The following is a 26,200-nucleotide window of genomic DNA, read 5'->3' on the forward strand; positions in this document are numbered from 1 at the left end:
AAATGCACACATTTTGTGCTCTTGTTGGAAGCAACTACTCCACTATTGTTGACTAGAAATAACTCACTAACTAGCAAAGAATATGAACAAATGTGCACACGTGGCTACTTGCAGCTCTCACTTTGATCTCGAAACAAAGCATCTACTCGCAATCACTCATACTGTAGCCTAAACACAGTCCAGTTCAGTGTGAATTGCACAGATCCATATATGGCAATGGCTATTTGCATATAGAGGCCTACTGCAGCTCTGATTGGTTATGGCGCACCGGTCTGTGTGGAGTATGGGCCCTGAGTCGTGCCTGTCAATGCAATAGAATCCTACTCCAATGTGCTCTGCCTACAAGAAAATCTCTTGCAGTTAGTTTTGCATCCTAAATCTTGCGTAGTTCGTTTTGTTTCAGTATGTTACATTGAAACTAGCTAATATTGCGTTGATTCGATCACAATTGCCACAGAAGAGCGAAACGTTGATTGTTAACTAAAGGGGAAAACTAGAAAGTTGAGTGATGTTCAATTTCGTGCTTCTCTGTGCGGGCTCATATTTCTTCTGCGTGGCAGTCCTACGTATGGGTGTGGTCCTTCTGTAGCTCAGTTGGTAGAGCATGGCGCTTGTAACGCCAGGGTAGTGGGTTCGATCCCCGGGACCACCCATACGTAGAATGTATGCACACATGACTGTAAGTCGCTTTGGATAAAAGCGTCTGCTAAATGGCATATATTATTATTATTATTATTAGGTGGAACCGCACGCAGCTTAGAGGGAACATTGTTGTACATGCAACTCCTGTAATGAAGCAGCTAATTAAACGTCATTTGCCAAAACGCGATTCGTGGGACAGCGCGGTTTTAAACCAGCGCACCTAATGCAAGAGGTTCCATATGTGGAAATAAAGGTTCAATGAAAGGTAAAAAATGTGACAGATGAAAATCTCTTAAACTCAGGAAAAAGGGGAATCTAAATATGCAACAACTAGGATCGGTTGCTAATATGACTAGGATTGTGCCTTTGGTGCCTGGACAATGAGAGAAAGTTGATATGAAAACCAATAGAACAGTAGACAAATGATGGTTAATGGCATTAGAAAGTCTTTATAAAATAATTGCTTCCACGTTTTTGCTAGGCTACTTTGAAGCAAGGTAAGACATACCTCATTAAGTAAAGTAAAACGTTCCGTGTTCAAATGATTATACTGCCTCAAGCTCACATTTCAAAGTGGCGCCTAATGTCGACTATAGCCTATGCACTCGGAATTATGAGTTGAGAATGAGAAATAACAATGTTAGTCCTTTTTAATCTCTGCCATCAACGTTTTTAACACGCGATTGCATTTAGAATTGTTGGGCTTATAAAAGCACGTTTCACTCCAGTACTGTCTTTTTTTTAAGGCACTCTCACGTTATCTGACAGGTGATAGGCTATTTCCTGCTTCACGAATTAGACTCTGTAAGCTGTGCGTGTGATGACTATGGTACATAACAACTAACGAATACCCAGGCACCAATTCAACTCACAAAATGATGCAAAGTCCTTGAACAGGATGCCATTTGGGACACAGCCATTGTCTTACAATGTTATATAAAAATACATGTTTTATTGTCACATACACTGGATAGGTGCAGTGAAATGTGTTACAGGGTCAGCCATAGTAGTACGGCATCCCTGGAGAAAATCGGAGTTAAGTGTCTTGCTTAAGGGCATAGAAATGATGATCATTTTTCACCTTGTTGGTTCAGGTATTCGAACCAGCGACCTTTCGGTTCCTGGCCCAAGAGTTTTAGACAATGGGTTTTACGACATTAGGCAGTCTAAATGTCCATTTTCCCCTCTATCTGCCGATGGTTCTTCTCCTTTCCTTATCTACATTTTAGATTGAAAAAGAGGCCTCTGACAAAGACAACCAGAACTGCAGTAACAATGGTAAGTGTGGTCTGGGAAGATGCTGTCAGCCTTGTTCTCCAACATAAACCACATGAACCCTTCACAATGCTACTGTTTCCAGTAAGTACATGGTGGATGTGAGAGAGAGAAAGATTTTACGAGTTTTAACAGCCCACTATACTCAGTGACATAAAAGCTTAAAGCACCCAAGTCCAACACTCCCAGTAGGTAAGAATGAGTGAGAACAGAACAAAGTTAATCATCTTCTGAGGTGAGGTGTACAGGAGCACAAATACAGGTGTATGCTTATGGGCATAAAAGAACAGCAGCCATGTGATCCACATCAAGGTCACTTCACAAAGATGAATAGACACAGACGGATAGGTATTTACCCTGTGGGAGAGTCTGATACAGCAAAGGCAAATTAAGAGCAAGGGAATATGAAAGCCAGATGCAAAATGACCAGTAAAGGGAAATTAACAGGGGAGACAAGTGAACAGTAAAGGAATATTAATGGCAAAGGAAAGTGGACAGTAAAGGAATATTAATGGCAAAGGAAAGTGAACAGTAAAGGAATATTAATGGCAAAGGAAAGTGGACAGTAAAGGAATATTAATGACAAAGGAAAGTGAACAGTAAAGGTAAAGTGCATCAAAGGCAAATGAACAGCAACAGCAGAAGTGTAGAGTGGACATTGGACACCGTCTGCTCTGATTGTTACATTTCTATCTGCAGCTTTACTGGTCAGGAAGTGAGCGGTTGAGTTTGGTTTCTTGAACCTTCTCTCTATTCTAGAATATCTCCCTGCTCTTGAGACACAGAAGGGATGGCGCCATCTAGGGGGCGAGATCGCCACATCCTAAATACTCCACCAGAATCGGTCCACTTGCACCATCACAACCGAGAACGCCATCTGCAAAAGAAACTAAAAAAGAGAACTGAGGCGATTCACTCCAGAAACTGGAAATAAATTTGATTTATTTTTGTTTTTTAATGTAATCACACAAACCCAGGAATTTGCAGATAGACGACGAGCAATGAAGGAAGAAAAAAAACATGTCATTACTAGATGTTCATAGAACAGCATATACTTTTTCCTCCGTGCATCACCCCTGACATGGGGGCGGGACACTAGCTGAGTTCTTCCACCCCACTGCTTGAGGAAACCGAACAGTACAGTGCGATTGGTCAATGTTCACAGCAGCCTGCGACACCATTGGACGAAGGGAACACCTTGACGTGATCAACAGGTGACACGCCAGCGAGGAGGCCAGCCGGTATCTGCGATGTGATTGTTTAGGCCAGTTCTACAACACGTTTGATCCAGGCCAATGCTTTCAATGTGCCTCTGGTCTGCTGAACTACAAGATGAAATGCTGGGAAACATGATGGAGGGTGGGCGGGACACCATTGTCACTGGCAATGCTAAATGGGATATAGCATTGTTTTCACTGATGCAGGACATTATCAGATTATGTTTTTTGGACAAGTAGGGTAAGAAACAAAAGGTTATCTGTCAAAAGGCTAGGAGGATGTAGTCTACAAAAATAGTCACACAATCTGAATATAAGCTCCCAGTAATGAATTGGGTGGTTTATCCAATCAATTACTGTTTATCCAATCAATTACTGGGAGTGTGTGTGTGCAACTCTATTTTTATAGTCTACAGTTTACTCGGCATTAGTCAACTTTTTTGGGTGTGCGCCAGCTCATGCTTTTCAAAAGAATAGGAGACAAAAGTAACTGATGCAAGGTGTTATGTTCATAACAGTACACTTATGTTTTAGGAAAACCTTTGACAGATAACCTAAAGCAGGTTATCTGTCAAAAGCCTAGGAGGCTGTAGTCTACTAAATTAATATATGATTAATATAAGAGCTCAAGAAATGACTTTCTTGTTCTAACCGTGTAGAAAGTTAACAGGGGAGCTTCCTCCTTGGCTTCTCATCCTTGCTCTATTTTTCACATTTTCTAACCTATCTAATACACTCTTGTTTAGAATGTCTGTTGGCAGTTCACCACAACTGAAAGTGTGAGCATTTATCCCCTTAAAATTGTTGTGGTAATTCAGTAGAATCTCCAAGTTCAAAGAAAAAAAATGATCAGTGGTGTTTGCATCTACTCAATGAAGTCAGGGCTTGACCTTGAACTAAACATTCAGAGAAACTACGAACAAAGTGAATATTTCCCCCACTCGGAGTATTGATCGACGTATACAGACTGGGAGAAAGGGATGGAAGTAGTGTGTTGTGCAGTGCTTAGTGCAACCAGCAGAGAGCAGTAGAGTACTACTAAAGTACCACTCAGTACTACTGAGTCAGTGTTGAGCGGACCAAGCGAGGGAAAGGTCTTTCAGGACCTTCCGTAGAGATTGCTTCCCTGGGCTCTGCAACTCACCACTAAGTACTGCTCTGCAGTTTGTTTAACTGTGTCAGGAGGACAAGTGGTGTGTGTGTGTGTGTGCACCTGTGTCTGCCTGTGTTCCTGCGTAGAAGTAAGTGCATTAACAAGTGGGAGCGTGGCCACAACAGCCCGAGCAGGTACAGTTATGATGCAGGATGTTTCTCTGTTGCCCCTCATTGCACCTTGCCTAACCAAATGAGTATAGTATTAGGCTGGTGTGAGCATGCGTTTCCAGTCTTTCCTCAGTATTGCTAAGGCGGTAGGCCCGATTGGGGCGTAGGTGGCCATGGGGGTTTAGGTGGCCATGGGGGTTTAGGTGGCCATGGGGGTTTAGGTGGCCATGGGGGTTTAGGTGGCCATGGGGGTTTAGGTGGCCATGGGGGTTTAGGTGGCCATGGGGGTTTAGGTGGCCATGGGGGTTTAGGTTTTGAGGCAGCAGATAAAGACTCAAGGCGGCATCTCAAATGGCACCCTATTCCCAAGGAAGTGCACTTCTCTTGGCCGGGGCCCATAGGGCTACATAGGTAGTAGGGTGCCATTTGGGATGCAACCCAGAGGGGGTTATGCAGGGTGACAGCTGTGCAGATAGAGATGGATGGGTGACATTTTCCCTCCCCTAGCGACCTATGCCTTGCAGCCTTTTCAGGCTGTATAAGGTTAGCCCACATCCCTTCCATGCCTCAACTATGTTGAAATGAAGGCTATTACTGAAGTTTGACAGGTGTAAAACTGTACCATTCTTAATTGCATGGTTCTGCACTCTTGCCTCCCGAAAGGAGAATTGGCAATGACAAAACGATACACTAGCATGTCCGTTATAAATGCCACTGCTGCATTCTGAAAGAAGTGCTGAAGATGTGCAATTGAGGTGCTGCCTATTCGTTTTGACAGCCAGAGTAATAGCCAATTTAGAGATGGATGACATAAAGATAGCAGATGCTCTACCAGAACGTGTGTGTCGTTTTGAGAGAGGGGAGAGCGACAACTAGCGTGTGCGCGCCTCCTTTCAGTGTGCCAGTGTTCCATTCCTCCACTCCAGGTTGGTCTGCCATCAGACTAGATGTGGTTGCCTTGGCAGCACTACGCTGTCTGAGCATGCCCAGTCTAACATCGCCCCAGACCACGTAACTGACTCACTCACACTTATAACATATTCATGTTAATGTTCTTTAATGTTTGTCATCATAATGGTATGTGTCCTTGAGCTAAAGCATTTGACAGACTTCGGTGTACATTTCTAGGCTGAAGCAGGTGCTCTCTTAGCTTTTATACCCTGGGAATACAGAGGCACAGACACGCATACAAATACACAGGTGCACACTTGTATGTAGAGTGGGGTGTCCTTGTCATCAGTGTTCCATCGTCATGGTAACAGCGAGCAGGAGCCGGCAAGATGCCAGTGATACGAAGATGTCTTTCCCTAATTTGCTCCGAGTGACCAATTACGCTAGTCACCTACACATACTTTGCTTTCTCTATAATGTCCCTTTTAAGAGAATTATCATATCTCCCCTATCAAATGGATTTTAAAGGTCAGTCAGTCCTGTACCTTTTTTGTTGCAGTATTATTAAAAGGTCAGTGTCCTCCTCTGATAGCAGCTTGACACTGTTGTAGTCCAGTTACACCACCCTTTTGAACGGAACAACGCCACTCCTGGGCTACTTTCAGTAGCCAAACAATGTCGAACTTGAGCTGGTCACTTATTCTGCATGTCAGAGAGGGGTGTTTGTTCTACAAGCTGTATTTTAATCTGACCGTTCCAAAATGTTCTGAACACACCCCAGCGATAAAGGACATCACACACTTTTTTTCCATATGAGCTAGATGTTCTAAAAGAATAACATGGTAGGCCTTTGTAGTTAAAACATTTTATTTCTGTACCTTATGCTTCAGGTGAGCAGGGCTTTTGTTCGATTGCAAGTATAGGCACATTAAAAACAAGACTTGTTTCTTCTAAATGTAAATTATTGCAAAATTGTAATTTGGATAAAAATGCACTTTCTCTCGATTGAAAACGTATAAATTATTTCATCAAATTATTCAAGTTGTGGGAAATCAGTGTTGTGTGCTAGCACCACTGTTGGTCAGTTATTTTGTGTAGGGTATTTGGCGACGCAAAAGCTAACTTAAATATACATTAAGTCAAGTTCTGGAAGTAAAGCAGTGTTTCATTTACTCAAACTACGGACACGAATTAACAACCGATACTGAAACTCAAATGGGAAGTTTTTTTTTTTTTTCTTAGAATATATGAAGGTTTACTAACCAATGTAAAAAGGAAAAACTGGTTTGAAAATGTAATGTAGAGTAATAAATTGTAATGTTATTTTAAATAAAATGATATATTGAAGAAAAGTGTTCCAGATGTTTTGTTTACTGTACTTTTATTCCTGTTCATCCCTAGGGCAGAGACTAATTGATTGTAGTCACACACACACACAAATTTGTTGTTTATAAGGTTGGTAGCAATGTGAAAATCATTGTGGAAATCTGTTGCAGCTCAAGTCTACTACAAAACCCACAATGCAATTATCTCTTTGGGCTAGCTAGATAGCTAGTAAATGTAGCGACACACAATAATTACAAGTCAATATCACCATGTGAAGGAACTAGTTAACTGTAATATCGCCTAAAACTGAATTATCAATTTAGGAGTCTACAATCTCACCATGTTCAACCTGCAGATCGATGTGCCTCTGAGTGGAGCCTGACATTCACAACGGCACCGTGCACCCTGGACTGAAGAGGCAAAGAGACTTCAAGAGCACTGACAAATAATAAAGGTCCAATGGGCACTCTATGCAAAGGTCTTTATTGTGCTGTAAGTCAGTCTGTGATGGCACTGACTTAAGGCAGCTTGCTAGCACAAGCATAGGTGAAATGGACTCTTACCTGAGCAAAGTAAAAGGTTACATAAATGATCTGGAATTTATCCTTGATCGCTCCCCCTTTAGCCTTAACAAATGGCTTATTTGAATTTCTCATTATGGTAGAGGAATTTGGTTTGTTCAGGTAGATTTATATAGGGCTCGGACATTATTTAGGAGATTACAACAGTCATCAGTGTGGCTCTAATTGAGAGGCTACAGCTGTATGTCAAATCTGGCACCCCAGTGGTAATGGGCACCAATGAAGTCCCCGACTGAGTCCCAAATGGCACTCTATTCACTACAAAAGCTGCATTCCCACAGGCAAGCCAATTCTGGTCTTTTGCCAATAATTGGGCAAAATATCAGAATTGGGCTGCCTGTCTAAACGCAACCATTTTGCACTACTTTTTAGGCCAATGGGCCCTGGTCAAAAGTAGTACACTATATTGGGAATTATGTTTTTACTTGACAGTACATTTTAGGTTATCGGTGATAAAGCAGGTACTTTTGTTTTCAGTTGGAGTTCAACATTTAATTAGTTCATGAACAATTTTCATTGATTCTCTTGATTTCTGTTTTATTTATTTCCCATTGATCATGTAAATCTGAGCTACAATTGAATTCAACCCACGTACACTTTGAACCCTGACCAACCTAGCTGTTCCAGATGAGATTCCATCTGCAAGTCCATTTCTACCTAAAGAATAATGTTCTTAATCAACAAAGACACGCAGTATAAAAATCAACTGACCCATGTTTCAGTCCACCTCGGAAACTGCCCAATTTTGACTTCCGGCCAGACTACAGTCCCTTCGTTGGCTCACTAATCGCCCGCGACCAGCTGGCCACTTGACCTTGTGACCGCAGAGGTCTGGGACAGCTGAATGACACTCAGCTCGGTGAGTGAATGTGGCTTGGCAGGCTTAGGTTGTATTTCAAATGGCACCCTTATATGGTTCACTACTTTTGACCAGAGCCATAATTTGGGACTCATATTTAATCAAGGCTAACGATGCGTCCCCAGGTGGGACTGGGCGGGTACAAGCATTAATCACGGTCCTGAGCAGGTCTGCCGCACTCTACCTCACGTCAGCGCTTCCGTCCAGCCGGTAATGAAAAGGCATTGATCAGCCGCACATTGAGAATATGGTCGTATTATACAGAACTGTCTTAGGGAAACTGAGCAAACGGTGGGGGGTGCTGAGAGGGTGCAATTGATAAGGTTGTTGACCTACAAGCCGTGTGTGTGCTATGTAAATGGTGTGTGTGTGTGTGTGCAGTATTAACAGTTGTGTGTGACTGGAGTTTATTTAAGTGTGCCTGCCACAGGCATGTGTTTTAGGTCTCTATTCAAGCTGTAGGTTTTCATTCCGCCCGTGCACTGCAGTAATGTGCCTTTTTAATGTGAAATTGCAGCGCCCATTCACACTCAAAACAATCTTTCTAGACATGTACACTTGTATTGGCCTTCTTGAGAAAAATCTCTCGCTGCGGAGAGGGCCTTGGCTCCAACTGCTCATCAACTGAGAGACAGAAAAAACAACTGATTCAAAGCTTATACACGCAAGCACACATTCCTCTACACACAAACAGCACGGACACACACACACATTTTCCCCTCATCTACTCTCTTCTTTTTCCATCTGAGTGAACCCAGTAAATCTCGGAGATCAGAGTGCCAACGCTGCACATTTGCCGACCCCAGTGCCTCGGAAAGAGGATAGAAAGAGAGAATTACCCAGTCAGACGACCTGCAGTAGGAGAACAGCCTCTATAAATATAGCCTCTCCATCCGTCTGACACTGAGTAACATGCTAAAAACTCAAACACTGACTACACACACATAGAAGGAGAGAGAAAGAAAAATAGAGATGAATGGGAGGGGGAAAAGAGATGAATAGAGCGAGTGAAAGAGAACCAGAGTGTTGATTATACTGACAGAATAAAACATACTGTATGGACTGGAGAGAGAACCATATACCTGAAACTTACACAATGTCAGAGACTCATAATGAGCATCCTAGTCAATAGATGCTAACCCATTTGACATTGAAAATGTGCATTTACCAAAATGTACTATTAATATACTACATATTTTGCATTATTGTATGACTGAGTTATGCTTTGTCGAGTGGCTATTTCCCTGGTCCTCTCTTATAAATCCATTGAATTACCGAGCATGGCCCGTCTACCCCCTCCTTCCTTCCTCCCTCCTCTCTTCCTGAAGGAGTAATCAATTAAAACCCTGTCCGGCGCGCGCTGTGTCAGCACTTTCTCTGCCCCTCTGTCATTTTTCTCTTGCGTATATCAGCACCAGTGTCTGTTGAGGAAGGCAAGGATGGTAGAAAAATACTACTTTATTTCGGGATGGGAAATGTTTCTATACATGTGTGTGCCAGAAAGTCAGTCCAACTCCCAGCTTGAGGTTTCCACTGAAGGGAGGAGATGCGTCAGTTTGTAGAGTGAGCGGGAGATGTGAGATCTTCCAGGAGCTGTCTCAGGTCTTTAAAATAACGATAGGAAATATATTTTAGTAAGTATATGTTGAATTTGGAAAATATGAAAATATCAAAAAATAAAACTCCCATCAATTGTCAACCATATTGTGCAATATAAAAATGAGTGTCATTCCAATCATCCAAGTCATTTGTGTGTTCATCTTGAGGTTTGAGGATCACTTTCCTTCACATTCCTCTTAAAGTTGCTGACCTCGCATACAGTATATTAAGATTTCACTTTGGAGCTCAATGAGATCAGCCTTCTCTATTAGGACCTGCCAAATTCTATTAGGTGACTGTTTGATGGGTCATTATTTGATCGACCCTCCACCGTAACACAATTACTGGCAATTACACTGATTACACACTAATGCAGTTGCCCAATCACAAGGAGCGCTACACACCGTAGAACAAAAAGTGGAGATTGGTATACACTGGCAACCCACTGACAGATCAGGCCTGGGGAAGGAAATGGGGCTGTTAAATGGGAATTCATTTGGTGCCTCAACTGATCTGAAATCGGCTGCATGTTATTTAAGGCCTTTCAATTTGATGCCCATGAAACAAATGCCAGAATGAAAGATTAGATATTATTTCCATTCCTCTAATCCGCTTTGTTCTTTCTATCTCAGAGACAAGGCCAAGTTCAGTTTGTTTGACCCTCCCACCTTCACTGTCACCAGGGAAAACCTCTTGTCTGTTCACACACTCTTTCCTTGTCTTTCCTTGTAAAAGGCAGTCTCTCCCCCTCCCTCCTGGTCCCCTGTTTCAGTACATGATGCAGTCTTTCTTTGCCTTTTTTTTCTTTTCTGGGATTTGACATCAAATAAAACAGCCCTATCCATCTGTCTATTTCCCTCTCTCTCTTTCTGTAAGTACTGCAATCTTCCCAATCTCAGGTTGAATTATCCAATGCTCCACTTTTCTATTGCCCTTCCTGTTCAACTTCACCCTGTACAGTCGTTGAACCATGCCCTTTTGGATTCTTCGCCCATAAACTCATCGCGCCCCATCCTGTTCCATTTCATCAGAGGTCATTGATAGACTTCAAGAGAACATCTTGAGATGTTCTATAGTCATCTCCAAAGAACCCCCCCTCATCTTGACAGGAGGGTCCCTAACAATAGCCCTCTTGGACTAAGCCCCAAATCATTCCACATCCTTTCTCCCCTACATCTCTTCTCCCTCATTCTTTCTCTTCTCCTCTGCCCCATCCTCTTCTTCCTCAGAAGAAGTCCTTGGAGGCGGCCTCCACAAAGTTGGGAGCGGACATGAGGATGGCGATGGTGCAGATGATGTTGAACATACTGAAGGCCACCAGGCAGAGCCGGTCAATGACAGCTGCCGCAAACTTCCACTGGTCGGCCACGCTCTCCGTCTCATCCTGTTCACGGAAGCGGTCCGCCATGTAACGCACCTCCTCTAGAATAGCCTGGAGCTGGGGATCACCTATACCCCCTCCCGAGTACTGTCCTCCAACCCCTATTCCAAAGCCTCCGCCACTGGAAATGGTGCTAGGGCAGCCCACAGTGTCCTCGTTGGGGGTGGGGGGTGGTGGAGGGGGGCTGCCTGCTACTCGAGGAGGCCCGGCTGAGATGCTGTATCTCTGGATGTGGTCTGGGAGCAGTGGGGGGTCGTCCAGGTTCTGGAAGCCGATGTAGAGCAGATTTCCGTTGTTGTTGGCGCTGGACTGGGCGTGAAGGTGGGGTTGACCTGCGTGCAGGGGGCCAGCCTGGAGAGGGGCCAGGTTCTGGGGGTGCAGTGGGTTGAGCGTGGGGTCTGGAGGGTTAGGGATGCTACCGCTTTGGGAGCTTGAAGAGCAGCGCCGTAGGTGGGGGGCGCAGGGTGGTCGCTCTGGGTCATCACTCTCCCCTGGGCGCTTCATACGTAGGAACCATGCTACCCACTGCAGTAGGACCACATTAACCTGAAAGGGAGAATCAATCAGAGAAGGATGTTATAATATAGATACATAGCAAGGGAGGAAAACGCATCTACTGAGGAATACACTTACTATAAAGGGTAGTGCACTTGGTAATACACTTGGGGGGAAAACCGTTAAGGCAGTTAAAGCTTGACACAGTGGGTTGTGTGTGCGGATGCTGGTATATTCAACTTGACCTTTAGTATTCAATGCTACTTTCATGAGCACAAGAATGAGAAAATTGCCTAAGGCAGGAATTTTACAATTACCTTTTGTGGGATATAAAGCTATATTTAAATTCTAACCATGGAATTAAAGTTAAGACACCGCGGCATCTGTCTCCTCCTTACACATCTTTTATCCCTTTCTATATCTAGACCAAAACCAGTCTTTACATACCGTCTTTTCTTTTTATATCTGAAAGGGCTATGGGGTAAAAAAAACGTGGTACATTAAAACCCGCCTCGAGAACTAGTCATTGCTGCGGTATTTTCTTAAATTTTGCCCATGGCTCTGTGAAAACCGAGCCGTTCAACAAGTCCCGGCTTTGGGACGACACTCACCTGGGTGAACCAATCACAAAGCTTCACAGTAATACTTTGGCATGTATTCTCTCCGTTCACTTGCTTTTTATCGCTTGATAATTTCACCAGTAATTTCTTCTTGCATGTTTTGCTCCAATTGCTACTGTCTGCTGCTACTATTATACATTAGTTGGTGAAGATGTTTTCTAGCAAGTTATCAATGTGCATAATATATTTAAAGTGGAGAGAGGCTAGGAAAAAAATATTAAATGCCGATCTGCATTCTGAATGCAAGTTTTAAGAACACAGACAATTCCGCTGCTTCCTTAATTTATATACACTCAGTGGTTCGCTCCTAAATACAGTCTGGTGGCTGTGGCTTGCTATATAAAGCAGGCATTGAGGCATTCAGTTACTGTTCGATTGAACGTTAGAATGGGAAAAATTTGTAACCTAAGTGACTTTGAGCACGTGGTAGGCGCTTCGGTTTCAGTATCTCAGAAACAGCCGGCTTCCTAGGCTTTTCACGCACAACAGTTTCTAGGGTTTACCGAGAATGGTGCGACGAACAAAAAACATCCAGTCAGCGGCAGTCCTGTGGGCAAAAACAGGGGGGGGTCCAACCCGTTACTAAATGGGTGTACCTAATTGAATTAGAGGGCTATGCCGCTGGAATTTATACACTGAGTAGGTGAAGTTATGGAGATTGTACTCCTATTAGAGAGACGGCGAGAGAGACAGTTCCTCGGTTTAGGGTTATTTAATGTTGATTGGAGATTAACAATGTTTGCAATTCTGTGCTATTTCACTCAGCTGTGATCATCCAATTTACAGTCCATTTATCCCCCAACCGTGATGTCCTAGCTGTGTCTAAATCATGGCTTAGGAAGGCTTAGGAATCCTGAAATTTCTATCCCTAGCTATAACATCTTCCGACAAGATAGAACTGCCAAAGGGGGCAGGGTTGCAATCTATTACAGAGGGAGCCTGCAGAGTTCTGTCATACTATCCAGGTCTGTGCCCAAACAATTCGAGCTTCTCCTTTTAAAAATCCACCTTTCCAGAAACAAATCTCTCACCATTGCCGCTTGTTATAGACCCACCTTCAGCCCCTAGCTGTGACCTGGATACCACAGGTGAATTGATTGCCGCCCATCTATCTTCAGAGTTCGTGCTGTTAGGTGACCTAAACTGTTATATGCTTAACAACCCAGCCGTCCTACAATCTAAGCTAGATGCCCTCAATCTCACACAAATGATTAAGGAACCTACCAGGTGCAACCCTAAGTCTGTAACCATGGGCACCCTCTTAGATTCTCATCCTGACCAACTTTCCCTCTAAATACACCTCTGCTGTCTTCAACCAGGATCTCAGCGATCACTGACTTATTGCCTGCATGCATGATGGGTCCGTGGTCAAACGACCACCCCTCATCACTGTCAAATGCTCCCATATTCAATCAATCCCTATACCAGTCTGCTGTTCCCACATGCTTCAAGAGGGCCACCATTGTTCCTGTTCCCAAGAAAGCTAAGGTAACTGAGCTAAACGACTACTGCCCCGTAGCACTCACTTCCGTCATCATGAAGTGCTTTGAGAGACTAGTCAAGGACCATATCACCTCCACCCCACCTGACACCCTAGACCCACTCCAATTTGCTTACCGCCCAAATAGGTCCACAGACGATGCAATCTCAACCACACTGCACACTGCCCTAACCCACCTGGACAAGAGGAATACCTATGTGAGAATGCTGTTCATCGACTACAGCTCGGCATTCAACACCATAGTACCCTCCAAGCTCGTCATCAAGCTCGAGACCCTGGGTACTGGACTTCCTGACGGGCCACCCCCAGGTGGTGAGGGTAGGCAACAACATCTCCTCCCCGCTGATCCTCAACACGGGGGCCCCACAAGTGTGCGTTCTGAGCCAACTCCTGTACTCCCTGTTCACCCATGACTGCGTGGCCATGCACGCCTCCAACTCAATCATCAAGTTTGCGGACGACACAACAGTGGTAGGCTTGATTACCAACAACGACGAGACTGCCTACAGGGAGGAGGTGAGGGCCCTCGGAGTGTGGTGTCAGGAAAATAACCTCACACTCAACGTCAACAAAACTAAGGAGATGATTGTGGACTTCAGGAAACAGCAGAGGGAACACCCCCCCTATCCACATCGATGGAACAGTAGTGGAGAGGGTAGCAAGTTTTAAGTTCCTCGGCATACACATCACAGACAAACTGAATTGGTCCACTCACACTGACAGCGTCGTGAAGAAGGCGCAGCAGCGCCTCTTCAACCTCAGGAGGCTGAAGAAATTCGGCTTGTCACCAAAAGCACTCACAAACTTCTACAGATGCACAATCGAGAGCATCCTGGCGGGCTGTATCACCGCCTGGTACGGCAACTGCTCCGCCCTCAACTGTAAGGCTCTCCAGAGGGTAGTGAGGTCTGCACAACGCATCACCGGGGGCAAACTACCTGCCCTCCAGGACACCTACACCACCTGATGTTACAGGAAGGCCATAAAGATCATCAAGGACATCAACCACCCGAGCCACTGCCTGTTCACCCCGCTATCATCCAGAAGGCGAGGTCAGTACAGGTGCATCAAAGCTGGGACTGAGAGACTGAAAAACAGCTTCTATCTCAAGGCCATCAGACTGTTAAACAGCCACTACTAACATTGAGTGGCTGCTGCCAACACACTGTCATTGACACTGACCCAACTCCAGCCACTTTAATAATGGGAATTGATGGGAAATTATGTAAATATATCACTAGCTACTTTAAACAATGCTACCTTATATAATGTTACTTACCCTACATTATTCATTTCATATGCATACGTATATACTGTACTCTACATCATCGACTGCATCCTTATGTAATACATGTATCACTAGCCACTTTAACTATGCCACTGTTTACTTTGTCTACATACTCATCTCATATGTATATACTGTACTCGATACCATCTACTGTATGCTGCTCTGTACCATCACTCATTCATATATCCTTATGTACATATTCTTTATCCCCTTACACTGTGTATAAGACAGTAGTTTTGGAATTGTTAGTTAGATTACTTGTTGGTTATCACTGCATTGTCGGAACTAGAAGCACAAGCATTTCGCTACACTCGCATTAACATCTGCTAACCATGTGTATGTGACAAATAAAATTTGATTTGATTTGATTTAAAACACTTTAGCGAGCAGGCCTTTCTAATCGACCTGGCCCGGGTATCCTGGAAAGATATTGACCTAATTCTGTCAGTGGAGGATGCCGGGTTGCTCTTTAAAAGTGCTTTCCTTGCCATCTTAAATAAGCATGCCCCATTCAAAAAAATAGAACTAAGAACATATATAGCCCTTGCTTCATCCCAGACTTGACTGCCCTTGATCAGCACAAAAACATCCTGTGGCGTTCTGCATTAGCATCGAATAGCATCCACGATATGCAACTTTTCAGAGAAGTCAGGAACCAATATACTCAGTCAGTTAAGAAAGCTAAGGCTAGCTTTTTCAAACAGAAATTTGCATTCTGTAGCACTAATTCCAAAGGTCAATTGAGAATAAGAGCACCTCCTTCCAGCTGCCCACTGCACTGAGGCTGGGAAACACTGTCACCACCGATAAATCTACGATAATTGATCATTTCAACATCTATGGCTGGCCATGCTTTCCACCTGGCTACCCCTAACCCGGCCAACAGCTCAGCACCCTCAGCAACTTGCCCAAGCCCCCCTGCTTCTCCACCCAAATCCAGACAGCTGATGTTCTGAAAGAGCTGCAAAATCTGGATTCCTACAAATCAGCTGGGCTAGACAATCTGGACCCTCTCTTTCTAAAAATGATCTGCCAAAATTGTTGCAACCCCTATTACTAGCCTGTTCAATCTCTCTTTCGTATCGTCTGAGATCCCCAAAGATTGGAAAGCTGCCGCGGTCATCCCCCTCTTCAAAGGGGGAGACACTCTAGACCCAAACTGTTATAGACCTATATCCATCCTGCCCTGCCATTCTAAAATCTTTGATAGCCAAGTTAACAAACAGATCACTGACCATTTCGAATCCCACCGTACCTTCTCCACTATGCAATCTGGTTTCCGAGCTGGCCATGGGTGCACCTCAGCCATGCTCAAGGTCCTAAATGATATCATAACCGCCATCGATAAAAAAACAGTACTGTGCAGCCATCTTTATCGACCTGGCCAAAGCTTTAGACTCTGTCAATCACCGCATTCTTATCGGCAGACTCAATAGCCTTGGTTTCTCAAATGACTGCCTCGCCTGGTTCACCAACTACTTCTCAGAAAGAGTTCAGTGTGTCAAATCGGAGCGCCTGTTGTCCGGACCTGGCAGTCTCTATGGGGGTTCCACAGGGTTAAATTCTCGGGCAGACTCTTTTTTTCTGTATATATCAATGATGTCGCTCTTGCTGCTGGTGTTTCTCTGATCCACCTCTACGCAGACGACAAGATTCTGTATACATCTGTCCCTTCTTTGGACACTGCGTTAACAAACCTCCAAACAAGCTTCAATGCCATACAACACTCCTTCCATGGCCTCCAACTGTTTTAAATGGACGGTTCTGACTTAGAATATGTGGACAACTACAAATACCTAGGTGTCTGGGTAGACTGTAAACTCTCCTTCCAGACTCACATCAAGCATATCCAATGCAAAATTAAATCTAGAATCTGCTTACTATTTTGCAAACAAAGCCTCCTTCACTCATGCTGCCAAACATACCCTCGTAAAACTGACTATCCTACCGATCCTTGACTTCGGCTATGTCATTTACAACAGTTTACTCAGCAAACTGGATGTAGTCTATCACAGTGCCATCCGTTTTGTCACCAAAGCCCCATAAACTACCCACCACTACGACCTGTATGCTCTCGTTGGCTGGCCCTCACTACATAATTGTCGCCAACCCCACTGGCTCCAGGTCATCTATCAGTCTTTGCTAGGTAAAGCCCCGCCCCGCCAAAATGATTAATCATATCACTTTAGTAAATCATTTTTAAAGGGTTAATGACCTTAGATTTGAGCATATTTTGCCTCGATTTTAGAAAATTCTCAATTACCTCATTTGTCATTGGTATTACCATCACTACTCCTCCTGGTGGTGCAATGTTATCATAATGGCACAAAGGATTTAAAGTAATTAAGCCACCATATTAGTTGATTTAGAAGTGGAAGATGGACCCAAGATGGACCCATACATTTTAAATTAAATTCTAAAATTCCATGCCTAAATGCCACTACAATTCAATAACGACCCACACGTGTTTGGCCAGTTGCAACAACGAGAAAATGGCTATACCAAAGGGGTATGGCAAACCAAGAGTTATCTTGTTAGCATTAGCCATAATGGGGTAAAAACTGTTTCATTGTGGTATACCAGGAGACCAGCCATGGAAGGTTTGGTGGGTTAGCGCATGGCGCTAAGAGTCCCGTGTTTTCCTATGGGAAATGCTCATAGTTAGTAATGAATGGCGGCAGGTAGGCTAGCGGTTTAGACGTTGGGCCAGTAACTGAAAGGTCGCTGGTTTGAATCCCGAGCCTCCTAAGTGAAAAATCTGTTTGTGCCCTTGAGTAAGGAAAATTGCTCCGTAAGTTGTTCTGGATAAGAGTGTCTGCTTAATGACTAAAATGTCAAATGTAACTGTCTTTGGACAGCATGAGGTCTGGCCTTACCCATTTGGGCATCTGGCCTCCGTTTGGGTCGTGGTGATGATACTGCAGCACCACCGTTGTAGCTATGACTGACATCCCAACAATGATCATAGTACTAGCAAAGTACTGTCCTGAAAGGGGGGCAGGAAAGAGAGAAAACAATTAGAGTAGAGAGAGGAAGCCATTTGTAATAACAATAATGCTAACAGTGGTTTTCATGCTGATCATGACATTTTTCTTGGGCTTTAATGGGCTGGATTTGTGTTTTAGTAGTCAAAGGGGGGTGACTCATCTGTCTGGTTGCAGTGAGCTCACCGTACATCATTTCCACCATTGAATCTTTACGATTTATTTAGTCAATTACAGTTAAGGACAAACAGATGGTTAGATCACCAGGAACTAACCAACATTTGGGATAATTATTTCAAACACACACACTACACTCTTAACAGACATACAGTGAGCTCCAAAAGTATTAGGACAGTTACATGTTGTTTTGGCTATATACTCCAGCACTTTGGATTTACTTCTACATTAATGTGGATGCTACCATGATTACGGATAATCCTGAATGAATCGTGAATAATGATGTGAGAAAGTTAGACGCACATGTCATGTTATTGTAAGGGTGAGGGGTTAGCATGTCTTGGGGATAAGATATTTGTGCCTCTAACATTCTCACTCATCATTATTCATGAGTCATTCACGATTATCTGTAGAAGTATTTAGAAACACGTTCTATTCTTATTAACAAAAGTGACTCCAAAAAGACACAATACATTATTTATAATTGATTTCTATTAGGCCCAAAATAATCTGAAACAAACCGCAAATGCATCCAACAAATTTGTGGAGTCACAAGCTTGATGTAGACATTGCGTGCTATCAATATGGGACCAAATACTTATTTTTTTTCTTCTTTAATACATATATAAGTCTATTGGTCTGCTTAAAATGGGCGGACTATGCACAAAAAGTGCTGTAATTTCGAAATAGATGAAAATACACTCAAGTTAAAGCTGACAGTCTGCACTTTATCCTCATAGTCATTGTATCATTTCAAATCCATAGTGCTGGAGTACAGAGCCAAAACAACAAACTGTATGAGAACACACCTATGAGAGGGATGGAATCTGAAGTGGCTGGCATGATCTCTGCCACCAGCAACATGAAGACCGTGAGCGAGAGCAGCACAGTGATGCCTGAACAGAGAGAGGAAGATATTGAAAATGTATAAAACCGTGAGTGGCTGCTGAGCACAATCTCCATTTTAACTGACTAGGGGTAATAAAATGTGTGTGATACTCAGTACAACTACAACACACACCACTCCTCACACATTTATTAACATCTGTGCCTCAATCAGGTTTGATCCCGGGCGAGCCTCCAGAAATCGACATTTGTAAAGATAAACCTTATAGGCATCTCTTTTGGCAAATATTTTATGTTCTTTGCCAGTCAAGCCAACGTAATTGATTTCAACTTCATACGAGTAGATTTGGTTCGATCTGATGCAAAGTGTGACAGAGTAATATACTCAAAGTGAATTACTTTTGGACCATTCCTCTTCTTCAATTGCCCTTAGTGGAGCCTTACTTCTAACCCACACATATGCTTACCCTATATTAGCAATCCATCTACCCCGGCTGTCTCTGCTCCCTCTCTCTTCCCCATCTCACTCTTCATTCACCAGATCTAATCTTCATCTCCTCCCATTACCTCTGTCCCCCCCCCCCCCCACACACACACACATTTTCCAAGTGCTTTCTTGGCATAACTGGTACGGTGCAGAAGCAAGCCGATAAAACAAACATCTTTCAAGTGAGTCGGTCAATAGATTAAACAAGTGTCACTTCAAGGGTCGAGAGGAAATGTAGAATTTAACTTTAAAGAATGTCACAGAAGAGATGGACAGTGGCTCTCATGTAAGGCCATATGCTTATCTTGGCAAGCCTGGTTGATACCAAACTCCAAGTCCTCCTGACTTCAGCATCTGGAGAGGCTCCTTTGATGTTGGCACCCTATTCCCCATGTAGTGCACTACTTTTGACCAGAGCCCTTGTCAAAAGTAGTAGATTATAAAGGGAATATGGTGCCATTTGGGCCGCAGATGGTGTCAATAATGAAGGGGGCTGTGCTTTTACACTGGTTGGTTCCCCTCTATGTCCGTCTCGCTGAAACACCCATACAAATAGCCCGTGAGCGCTGCCCCCTTGCTTTACAACTGTTAGTTTTCAAATCTAAACAGAAAGAGGTCTCAACTTCCCTGGGGGAATATTTTTGGGGGTGATAATCAATCAGCGCCAAGGCAAAACTGGGTGCAATTTCTACCTTTAACATGAGACTCGATGAGAGTTTAAAAGAGAACTGCCTCTCCACACCACGGTGGGTTTTGGGTACATAGCTTGTGTTGCACAACATAACCGGGTATCAGCCAGGCTGTATCTTGGCACCAAATTCCTTAACCTGTTCATCAAGCATGGTATCAAGCTGAATTCCTGGAAGGCTGTGTGTATGTACGCTCTCTCTCCCTAATCAATTCCTGGGCTTAATTACATCAATAGGTTAATTGGCTGTGGTGTGAGGGATTATGCATATTTTCCAGTAATACAATGCACTGTAATGCATCCTCAAATCAGGTTAAACGTTTTACACATACCCAAAACTCTTCTAGGTCTTTTGTTTTCCTCCGCTCTTTAGTTTTCACCCTTTACTATAATCAATCTACTCTCTCTCCCCTGTCATCTTCTTATTCCTTCACTCTCTAATGCCTTTCCCCTTCTCCTCCTCTCTATGCTGCTGTCCTCCATCCTCATCTCTGTTTCTTTTAGAAAAATATCCATCCCTCTTGGATCATCCACCCTCTCCTCTCTGCTCACCCAGAGAGATCTTCTCCCCCAGAGTCGGCAGGCAGTAGGAAGATAAGTAGGGTCATGGAGGACAGCAGCACACAGGGGATGAGCAAGTTTAGAGCGTAGTAGAGAGTGCGCCGGCGGATGGTCACAACGAACGTCACATCGGGGTAGGGCTCCTTACAGCAGTCATAGAACACCTCGCTACGAGTGCCTGGCACTCCTTGAGTGAGTGAGGTGAGGAAAAAAAGAGAAAAGGTAAGGGACAGAATAAAGTGGGAATTTTCATAAAACTTCTAGCTTTTAGTTAACAATTTAAGTTGAGCAATTGATAACAGAAATTTAGGAGGGCAGTCCAATCCCACTCACCCACTAGGTCCCATTCCCCGTTGGACATGTAACCAGAGATGTCGGCCTCGTTCATTTGTAGGTCCATCAGCCAGCCATCGTACGTCCATGAGCCAAACTTCATCTCACACTTTTGGATGTCGAAGGGGAACCAACGTACGTCCACGTTACATGTGCTCATGAAAATCCCTGACATACAGGGAAAGAGATTGATAAAAGGGATGCAAAGCGTGACATATAGGAGATATACACTGAGTGTACAAAACATTAAGAAACTCTTTCAATGACAGACTGACCAGGTGAAAGCTATGATCCCTTATTGCTGTCACTTGTTAAATCCACTTCAATCAGTGTAGATGAAGGGGAGGAGACAGGTTAAAGAAGGATTTTTAAGCTTTGAGACAATTGAGATACGGATTGTGTATGCGTGTCATTCCGAGGGTGAATAGGCAAGACAAAAGATTGATGTGCCTTTGAATGGGTTATGGTAGTGCCGGTTTGAGTGTGTCAAGAACTGCAACGCTGATGGGTTTTTCACTCTCAACAGTTTCCCATGTGTATCAAGAATGGTCCACCACCCGGACAGGACATCCAGCCAACTTGACACAACTGTGGGAAGCGTCTGTGGGAACGCTTTCGACACCTTGTAGAGTACATGCCCCAACAAATCGAGGCTGTTCTGAGGGCAAAAGTGGGTGCAACTCAATATTAGGAAGGTGTTCCTAATGTTTTGTACACTGTGTAGACATCCATACAGTGGGAGATTGTGAGAGCAAATTAGAGACATTTTGCTTGTTGTTCACTTACACTTTTAAAAATGTTACTTTGCACATACTGTATCTCCTTGTTCTGGCACCTATTTTTAAGCACTCTGGAGGGATCAGTACTTAATCACAGTTAAACATGACAACAGTACAAGAGTGAGTGACTGTCCCAATTATCTCTCCCTCTTACCATATTGCACTTGTTCACGTTCCTTCACTGATTTTAAAGGAAATGACTGGTGTAAATTCCCTTTAGCCTGGCCCCTGCCTCCACCAATCCAATGCTTTTAGATTTGTGGAAAGTAGTGAATGAGTCTACACTTCAGGAGAAAGGAGATATATTGGTGGGACGTACCCAGAGAGTGCCATATAGAAAGTGACACTGATCTCTACTCTGCAGACAGCTTATCCAGACTATTCAGATCAACATTTTCATTATACAGAACCACACACACACAGACACACAAAGTACAACACAATCGATGCACAGAGAGAGATCGCTGGCAAAGTAAAAACTGAAATGAACAAATCAAGCCTGTTGCGTTGTCCAGTAGTGCACACAACCAAACTGCCAAAGTAGTCTTCCAAACAGCACTCAAAAATATGAATTATGAGTCACAAGATATGCAAATTAAGCTTTAGAAAAACAGATAAGGGTCTGAAAAGCAATTTTAATGGTTTAGAAGTTGACAATCAAACCAAATTAAATCCAGCATTAATTATAAAACGTAGTCACTTCACATATCAAATTCCCAATGCAAGATTTAAAATGTAGTTTCATTCAGTAGTTGTTTTTTCCCCGCTCATAATGGCATTGCTTTATAGTCTCTGAGCCGTGAAATTGTCAAGAATGAACAGTCCAATATACAATTCACCTCTTTGTGCTGTTGTAAGGGCTCTGTAATAACTTATTGTTTTCTCTAGATTCATTAAACCTAAAACTAAACCAATTAGCTAAAAGCTACATTTACTTCCATTTGCAATGTACTGCTCTCCTGCAGCTCTGTAACAGATCCTCTAAGCTAATAATTAGGTTACTCTAAAAGCTGATCCGACAAGCAACAATGCTTGACCAAAATGTCCTCTAAAACTGCAACCAATATCTCAAGATTCTTTACTTCATACTGTATTTTTTATCTTAAATCTCTGGAGAATTCCCTGAAAGACAACCTCTGCACAGGAAACAAGATGGATCACCCCAGCATTCAAAATCTATTTCCTTTCGTTCCCTTAGTGTTTGTCCCAAACGGCACCGTTTGGGAACCAGCCTAAGACACCATCCTGCCAATACACCATGCATCATATCTGAGCTATATATGAAAACTATTTTCAAATGTTACCATCCACCTAAAGTTCTATCATATCTCATCTGAGCTATGAAAACTATTCCTAAACCATTAAAAACCACGAGAGCTCCAGAGGGTTGCTGCTTTTTAATTATTTACCCAGGAGTCAAGCTCCCAAACCCTCCCTGGCATACAGAGCCCATAGTCTTTTATCTCCAGACCAAATGGAGGCCAAATGGACCCCAGTAATTACACAGGCTTTTATGACGAGTGGCCAGATCAGATCTTTGATATTCTGTATAGTATAGCGTTCCTGTGTGTGTCGCAGTCCCAATTCTCCATGCACGACATCATCATGATTTCATCCCAAATGGCACCCTATTCCCTACGTAGTGCGCTACTTCGACCAGCACCCTATGGGACCTGGTTAAAATGTGTGCACTATATAGGGAATAGGGTGCAATTTGGGACACAGCCCCATATCACCCCTTCTGACAACATTTAATTATCCAACTGTGTTTACATTCACCACCTTATAAATAAACATATCCACTGAATAAGAAATTATGGAATTTCTTTGCACCCATTCCTTGACTTGACTTCAAAAGGCCATTTTGGTTTAGTCTGGCACAAGGGACTGGACCCCAGAAGTCTTTTAATGTGGGGTTGGGGGAGAAGTCTGAGAGGATTCAACCAATTTGGTCTTAAAATTTGAGAGGGGTAAATATCTCCCATATAGAAGAAACACTGTGCATTGGGATTTGTTGCTACAGTAGCTGAGGATGCTGTTTCAAATATTGATGTCATAATTAAGAATAATCGGAAACCCAGAACTAAAATCTTGCGTAATTGCGTCAGATGCTCAATTAAGTTCTTGGTGCAGATGTGTTAGAAAATATATCACAACGAACAGCAGAAGCAGATCGGTAGCTCCACCCCATTCCGTCTGCAAGTTATGGACAAGTCTATGGGCCAAATATCCCTTCCCCTTCAGAAATTCAAAAGATGCGAACACCTGCGAAATCGTGATTTTTCCAAATGATCAGTGACAAAATCTGCGCACCGGAACAAAGTTCTCCGTTAGTTGTGTGATCCCACAGTCTGTTGACAGACACTGTGACACCATTTATGTTACATGTGTCTGTCCACGAGAGATTATACAAAACAGATAGGGAGACACACATACCCACTGATACAGAAAAGGCCACTACCAAAGTTTTAAAATATATATATATATATATACAGTACCAGCCAAACGTTTGGACAAACCTACTATATTTTTGCTATTTTCTACAGTGTAGAATAATAGTGAAGACACCACAACTATGAAATAACATATATGGAATCATGTAGTAACCAAAGAAGTGTTAAACAAATATATTTTATAATTGAGATTCTTCAAAGTAGCCACCCTTTGCATTGATGACAGCTTTGCACACTCTTGGCATTCTCTCAACCAGCTTCATGAGGTTCAACAGGTGGGCCTTTCAGTTCATTTGTTGAATTAATTTCCTTAATGCATTTGAGACAATCAGTTGTGTTGTGACAGGTAGGGGTGGAATAATAAAAGACCAAGTCCATATTATGGAAAGAACACCTCAAATAAGCAAAGAGAAACGACAGTCCATCATTACTTTAAGACATGAAGGTCAGTCAATCAGGAAAATTTCAAGAACTTTGAAAGTTTCTTCAAGTGCAGTTGCTAAAACCATCAAGTGCTATGATGTAACCGGCTCTCATGAGGACTGCTACAAGAAAAGAAGACCCAGAGTTACCTCTGCTGCAGAGGATAAGTTCATTAGAGTTAAATGCACCTCAGATTGCATCCCAAATAAATACTTCACAGAATTCAAGTAACACCACATCTCAACATCAACTGTTCAGAGGAGACTGTGAATCAGACCTTCATGGTCGAATTGCTGCAAAGAAACCACTACTAAAGGACACCAATAATAAGAAGAAAGTTGCTTGGGCCAAGAAACACAAGCAATGGACATTTGACCAGGGGAAATCTTTTCTTTGGTCCGATGAGTCCAAATTTGAGATTTTTCGTTCCAACTGCCGTGTCTTTGTGAGACGCAGAGTAGGTGTACGGATGATCTCCACATGTGTGGTTCCCATTGTGAAGCATAGAGGAGGAGGTGTGATGATGTGGAGCTGCTTTGCTGGTGACACGGTCTGTGATTTATTTAGAATTCAAGGCACACTTAACCAGCATGGCTACCACAGCATTCTGCAGCGATATGGCATCCCATCTGGTTTGCGCTTAGTGGTACTATCATTTGTTTTTCAACAGGACAATGACCCAAAACACACTTCCAGGCTGTGTAGGGGCTATTTGACAAAGAAGGAGAGTGATGGTGCTGCATCAGATGACCTGGCCTCCACAATCACCCGACCTCAACCCATTTGAGATGGTGTGGGATGAGTTGGACCGCAGAGTGAAGAAAAGCAGCCAACAAGTGCTCAGCATATGTGGGAACTCCTTCAAGAATGTTGGAAAAGCATTCCTCATGAAGCTGGTTGAGAGAATGCCAAGAGTGTGAAAAGCTGTCATCAAGGCAAAGGGTGGCTACTTTGAATAATGTAAAATATATTGATTTGTTTAACACTTTTTTGGTTACTACATAATTCCATGTGTTATTTCATAGTTTTGATGTCTTCACTATTATTCTACAATGTAGAAAATAGTACAAATAAAGAAAATCCCTTGAATGAGTAGGTGTGTCCAAACGTTTGACTGATACTGTCATGTTTTGTCATTGATTATCATGTCTTGTCCCTGTGCTTCCCTTCTATTCGTTTCCCTCTGCTGGTCTTATTAGGTTCTTTCCCTCTTTCTATTCCTCTCTCTCCCCCTCCCTCTCTCCCCCTCCCTCTCTCCCTCTCTCCTCTCTCTCTCTCTCTCTCTCTCTCTCTCTCTCTCTCTCTCTCTCTATCGTTCCGTTCCTGCTCCCAGCTGTTCCTCATTCTCCTAACTACCTCATTTACTCTTTCACACCTGTCCCCTATTTTGCCCTATGATTAGAGTCCCTATTTCTGCCTCTGTTTTCCGCTTCTGTCCTTGTCGGATCCTTGTTTGATGTTTGCTGTTCTGTGTCCTTGTTCCGCCTTGTCGTGTTTTTGCCTTCTTCAGATGCTGCGAGTGAGCAAGTGT

The 26,200-nt window shown here is 43.2% G+C and overlaps 1 protein-coding gene and 1 pseudogene across 3 annotated transcripts in view; one reads left to right on the plus strand and one right to left on the minus strand.

The window, feature by feature from the left end:
• The window catches only part of LOC124013396 (sorting nexin-27-like), a 33,721-nt gene extending 30,802 nt beyond the window's left edge, over positions 1–2,919 (plus strand). The window contains exons 12-13 of one of the 2 annotated variants that reach the window (XM_046327710.1): positions 1,872–1,920; positions 2,617–2,919. In XM_046327710.1, the coding sequence (XP_046183666.1) occupies positions 1,872–1,920; positions 2,617–2,636 (69 nt within the window). In that variant the 3' untranslated portion in view covers positions 2,637–2,919. The remainder of the gene's footprint in view (positions 1–1,871; positions 1,921–2,616) is intronic. The other variant, XM_046327709.1, reaches the window with a different exon arrangement.
• A 1,783-nt stretch (positions 2,920–4,702) lies between these two features.
• Positions 4,703–26,200, minus strand: part of LOC124013395 — a 29,814-nt pseudogene continuing 8,316 nt past the window's right edge. Inside the window, exons 6-10 of the transcript XR_006834859.1 lie at positions 21,015–21,182; positions 20,673–20,868; positions 18,909–18,995; positions 17,815–17,924; positions 4,703–11,580 (exon numbers count right to left, since the gene is read on the minus strand). The product of XR_006834859.1 is annotated as a neuronal acetylcholine receptor subunit alpha-7-like (transcript). The remainder of the gene's footprint in view (positions 11,581–17,814; positions 17,925–18,908; positions 18,996–20,672; positions 20,869–21,014; positions 21,183–26,200) is intronic.

The sequence above is a fragment of the Oncorhynchus gorbuscha genome, linkage group LG24 (assembly GCF_021184085.1).
Source record: "Oncorhynchus gorbuscha isolate QuinsamMale2020 ecotype Even-year linkage group LG24, OgorEven_v1.0, whole genome shotgun sequence".
NCBI classification, from domain to species: domain Eukaryota; kingdom Metazoa; phylum Chordata; class Actinopteri; order Salmoniformes; family Salmonidae; genus Oncorhynchus; species Oncorhynchus gorbuscha.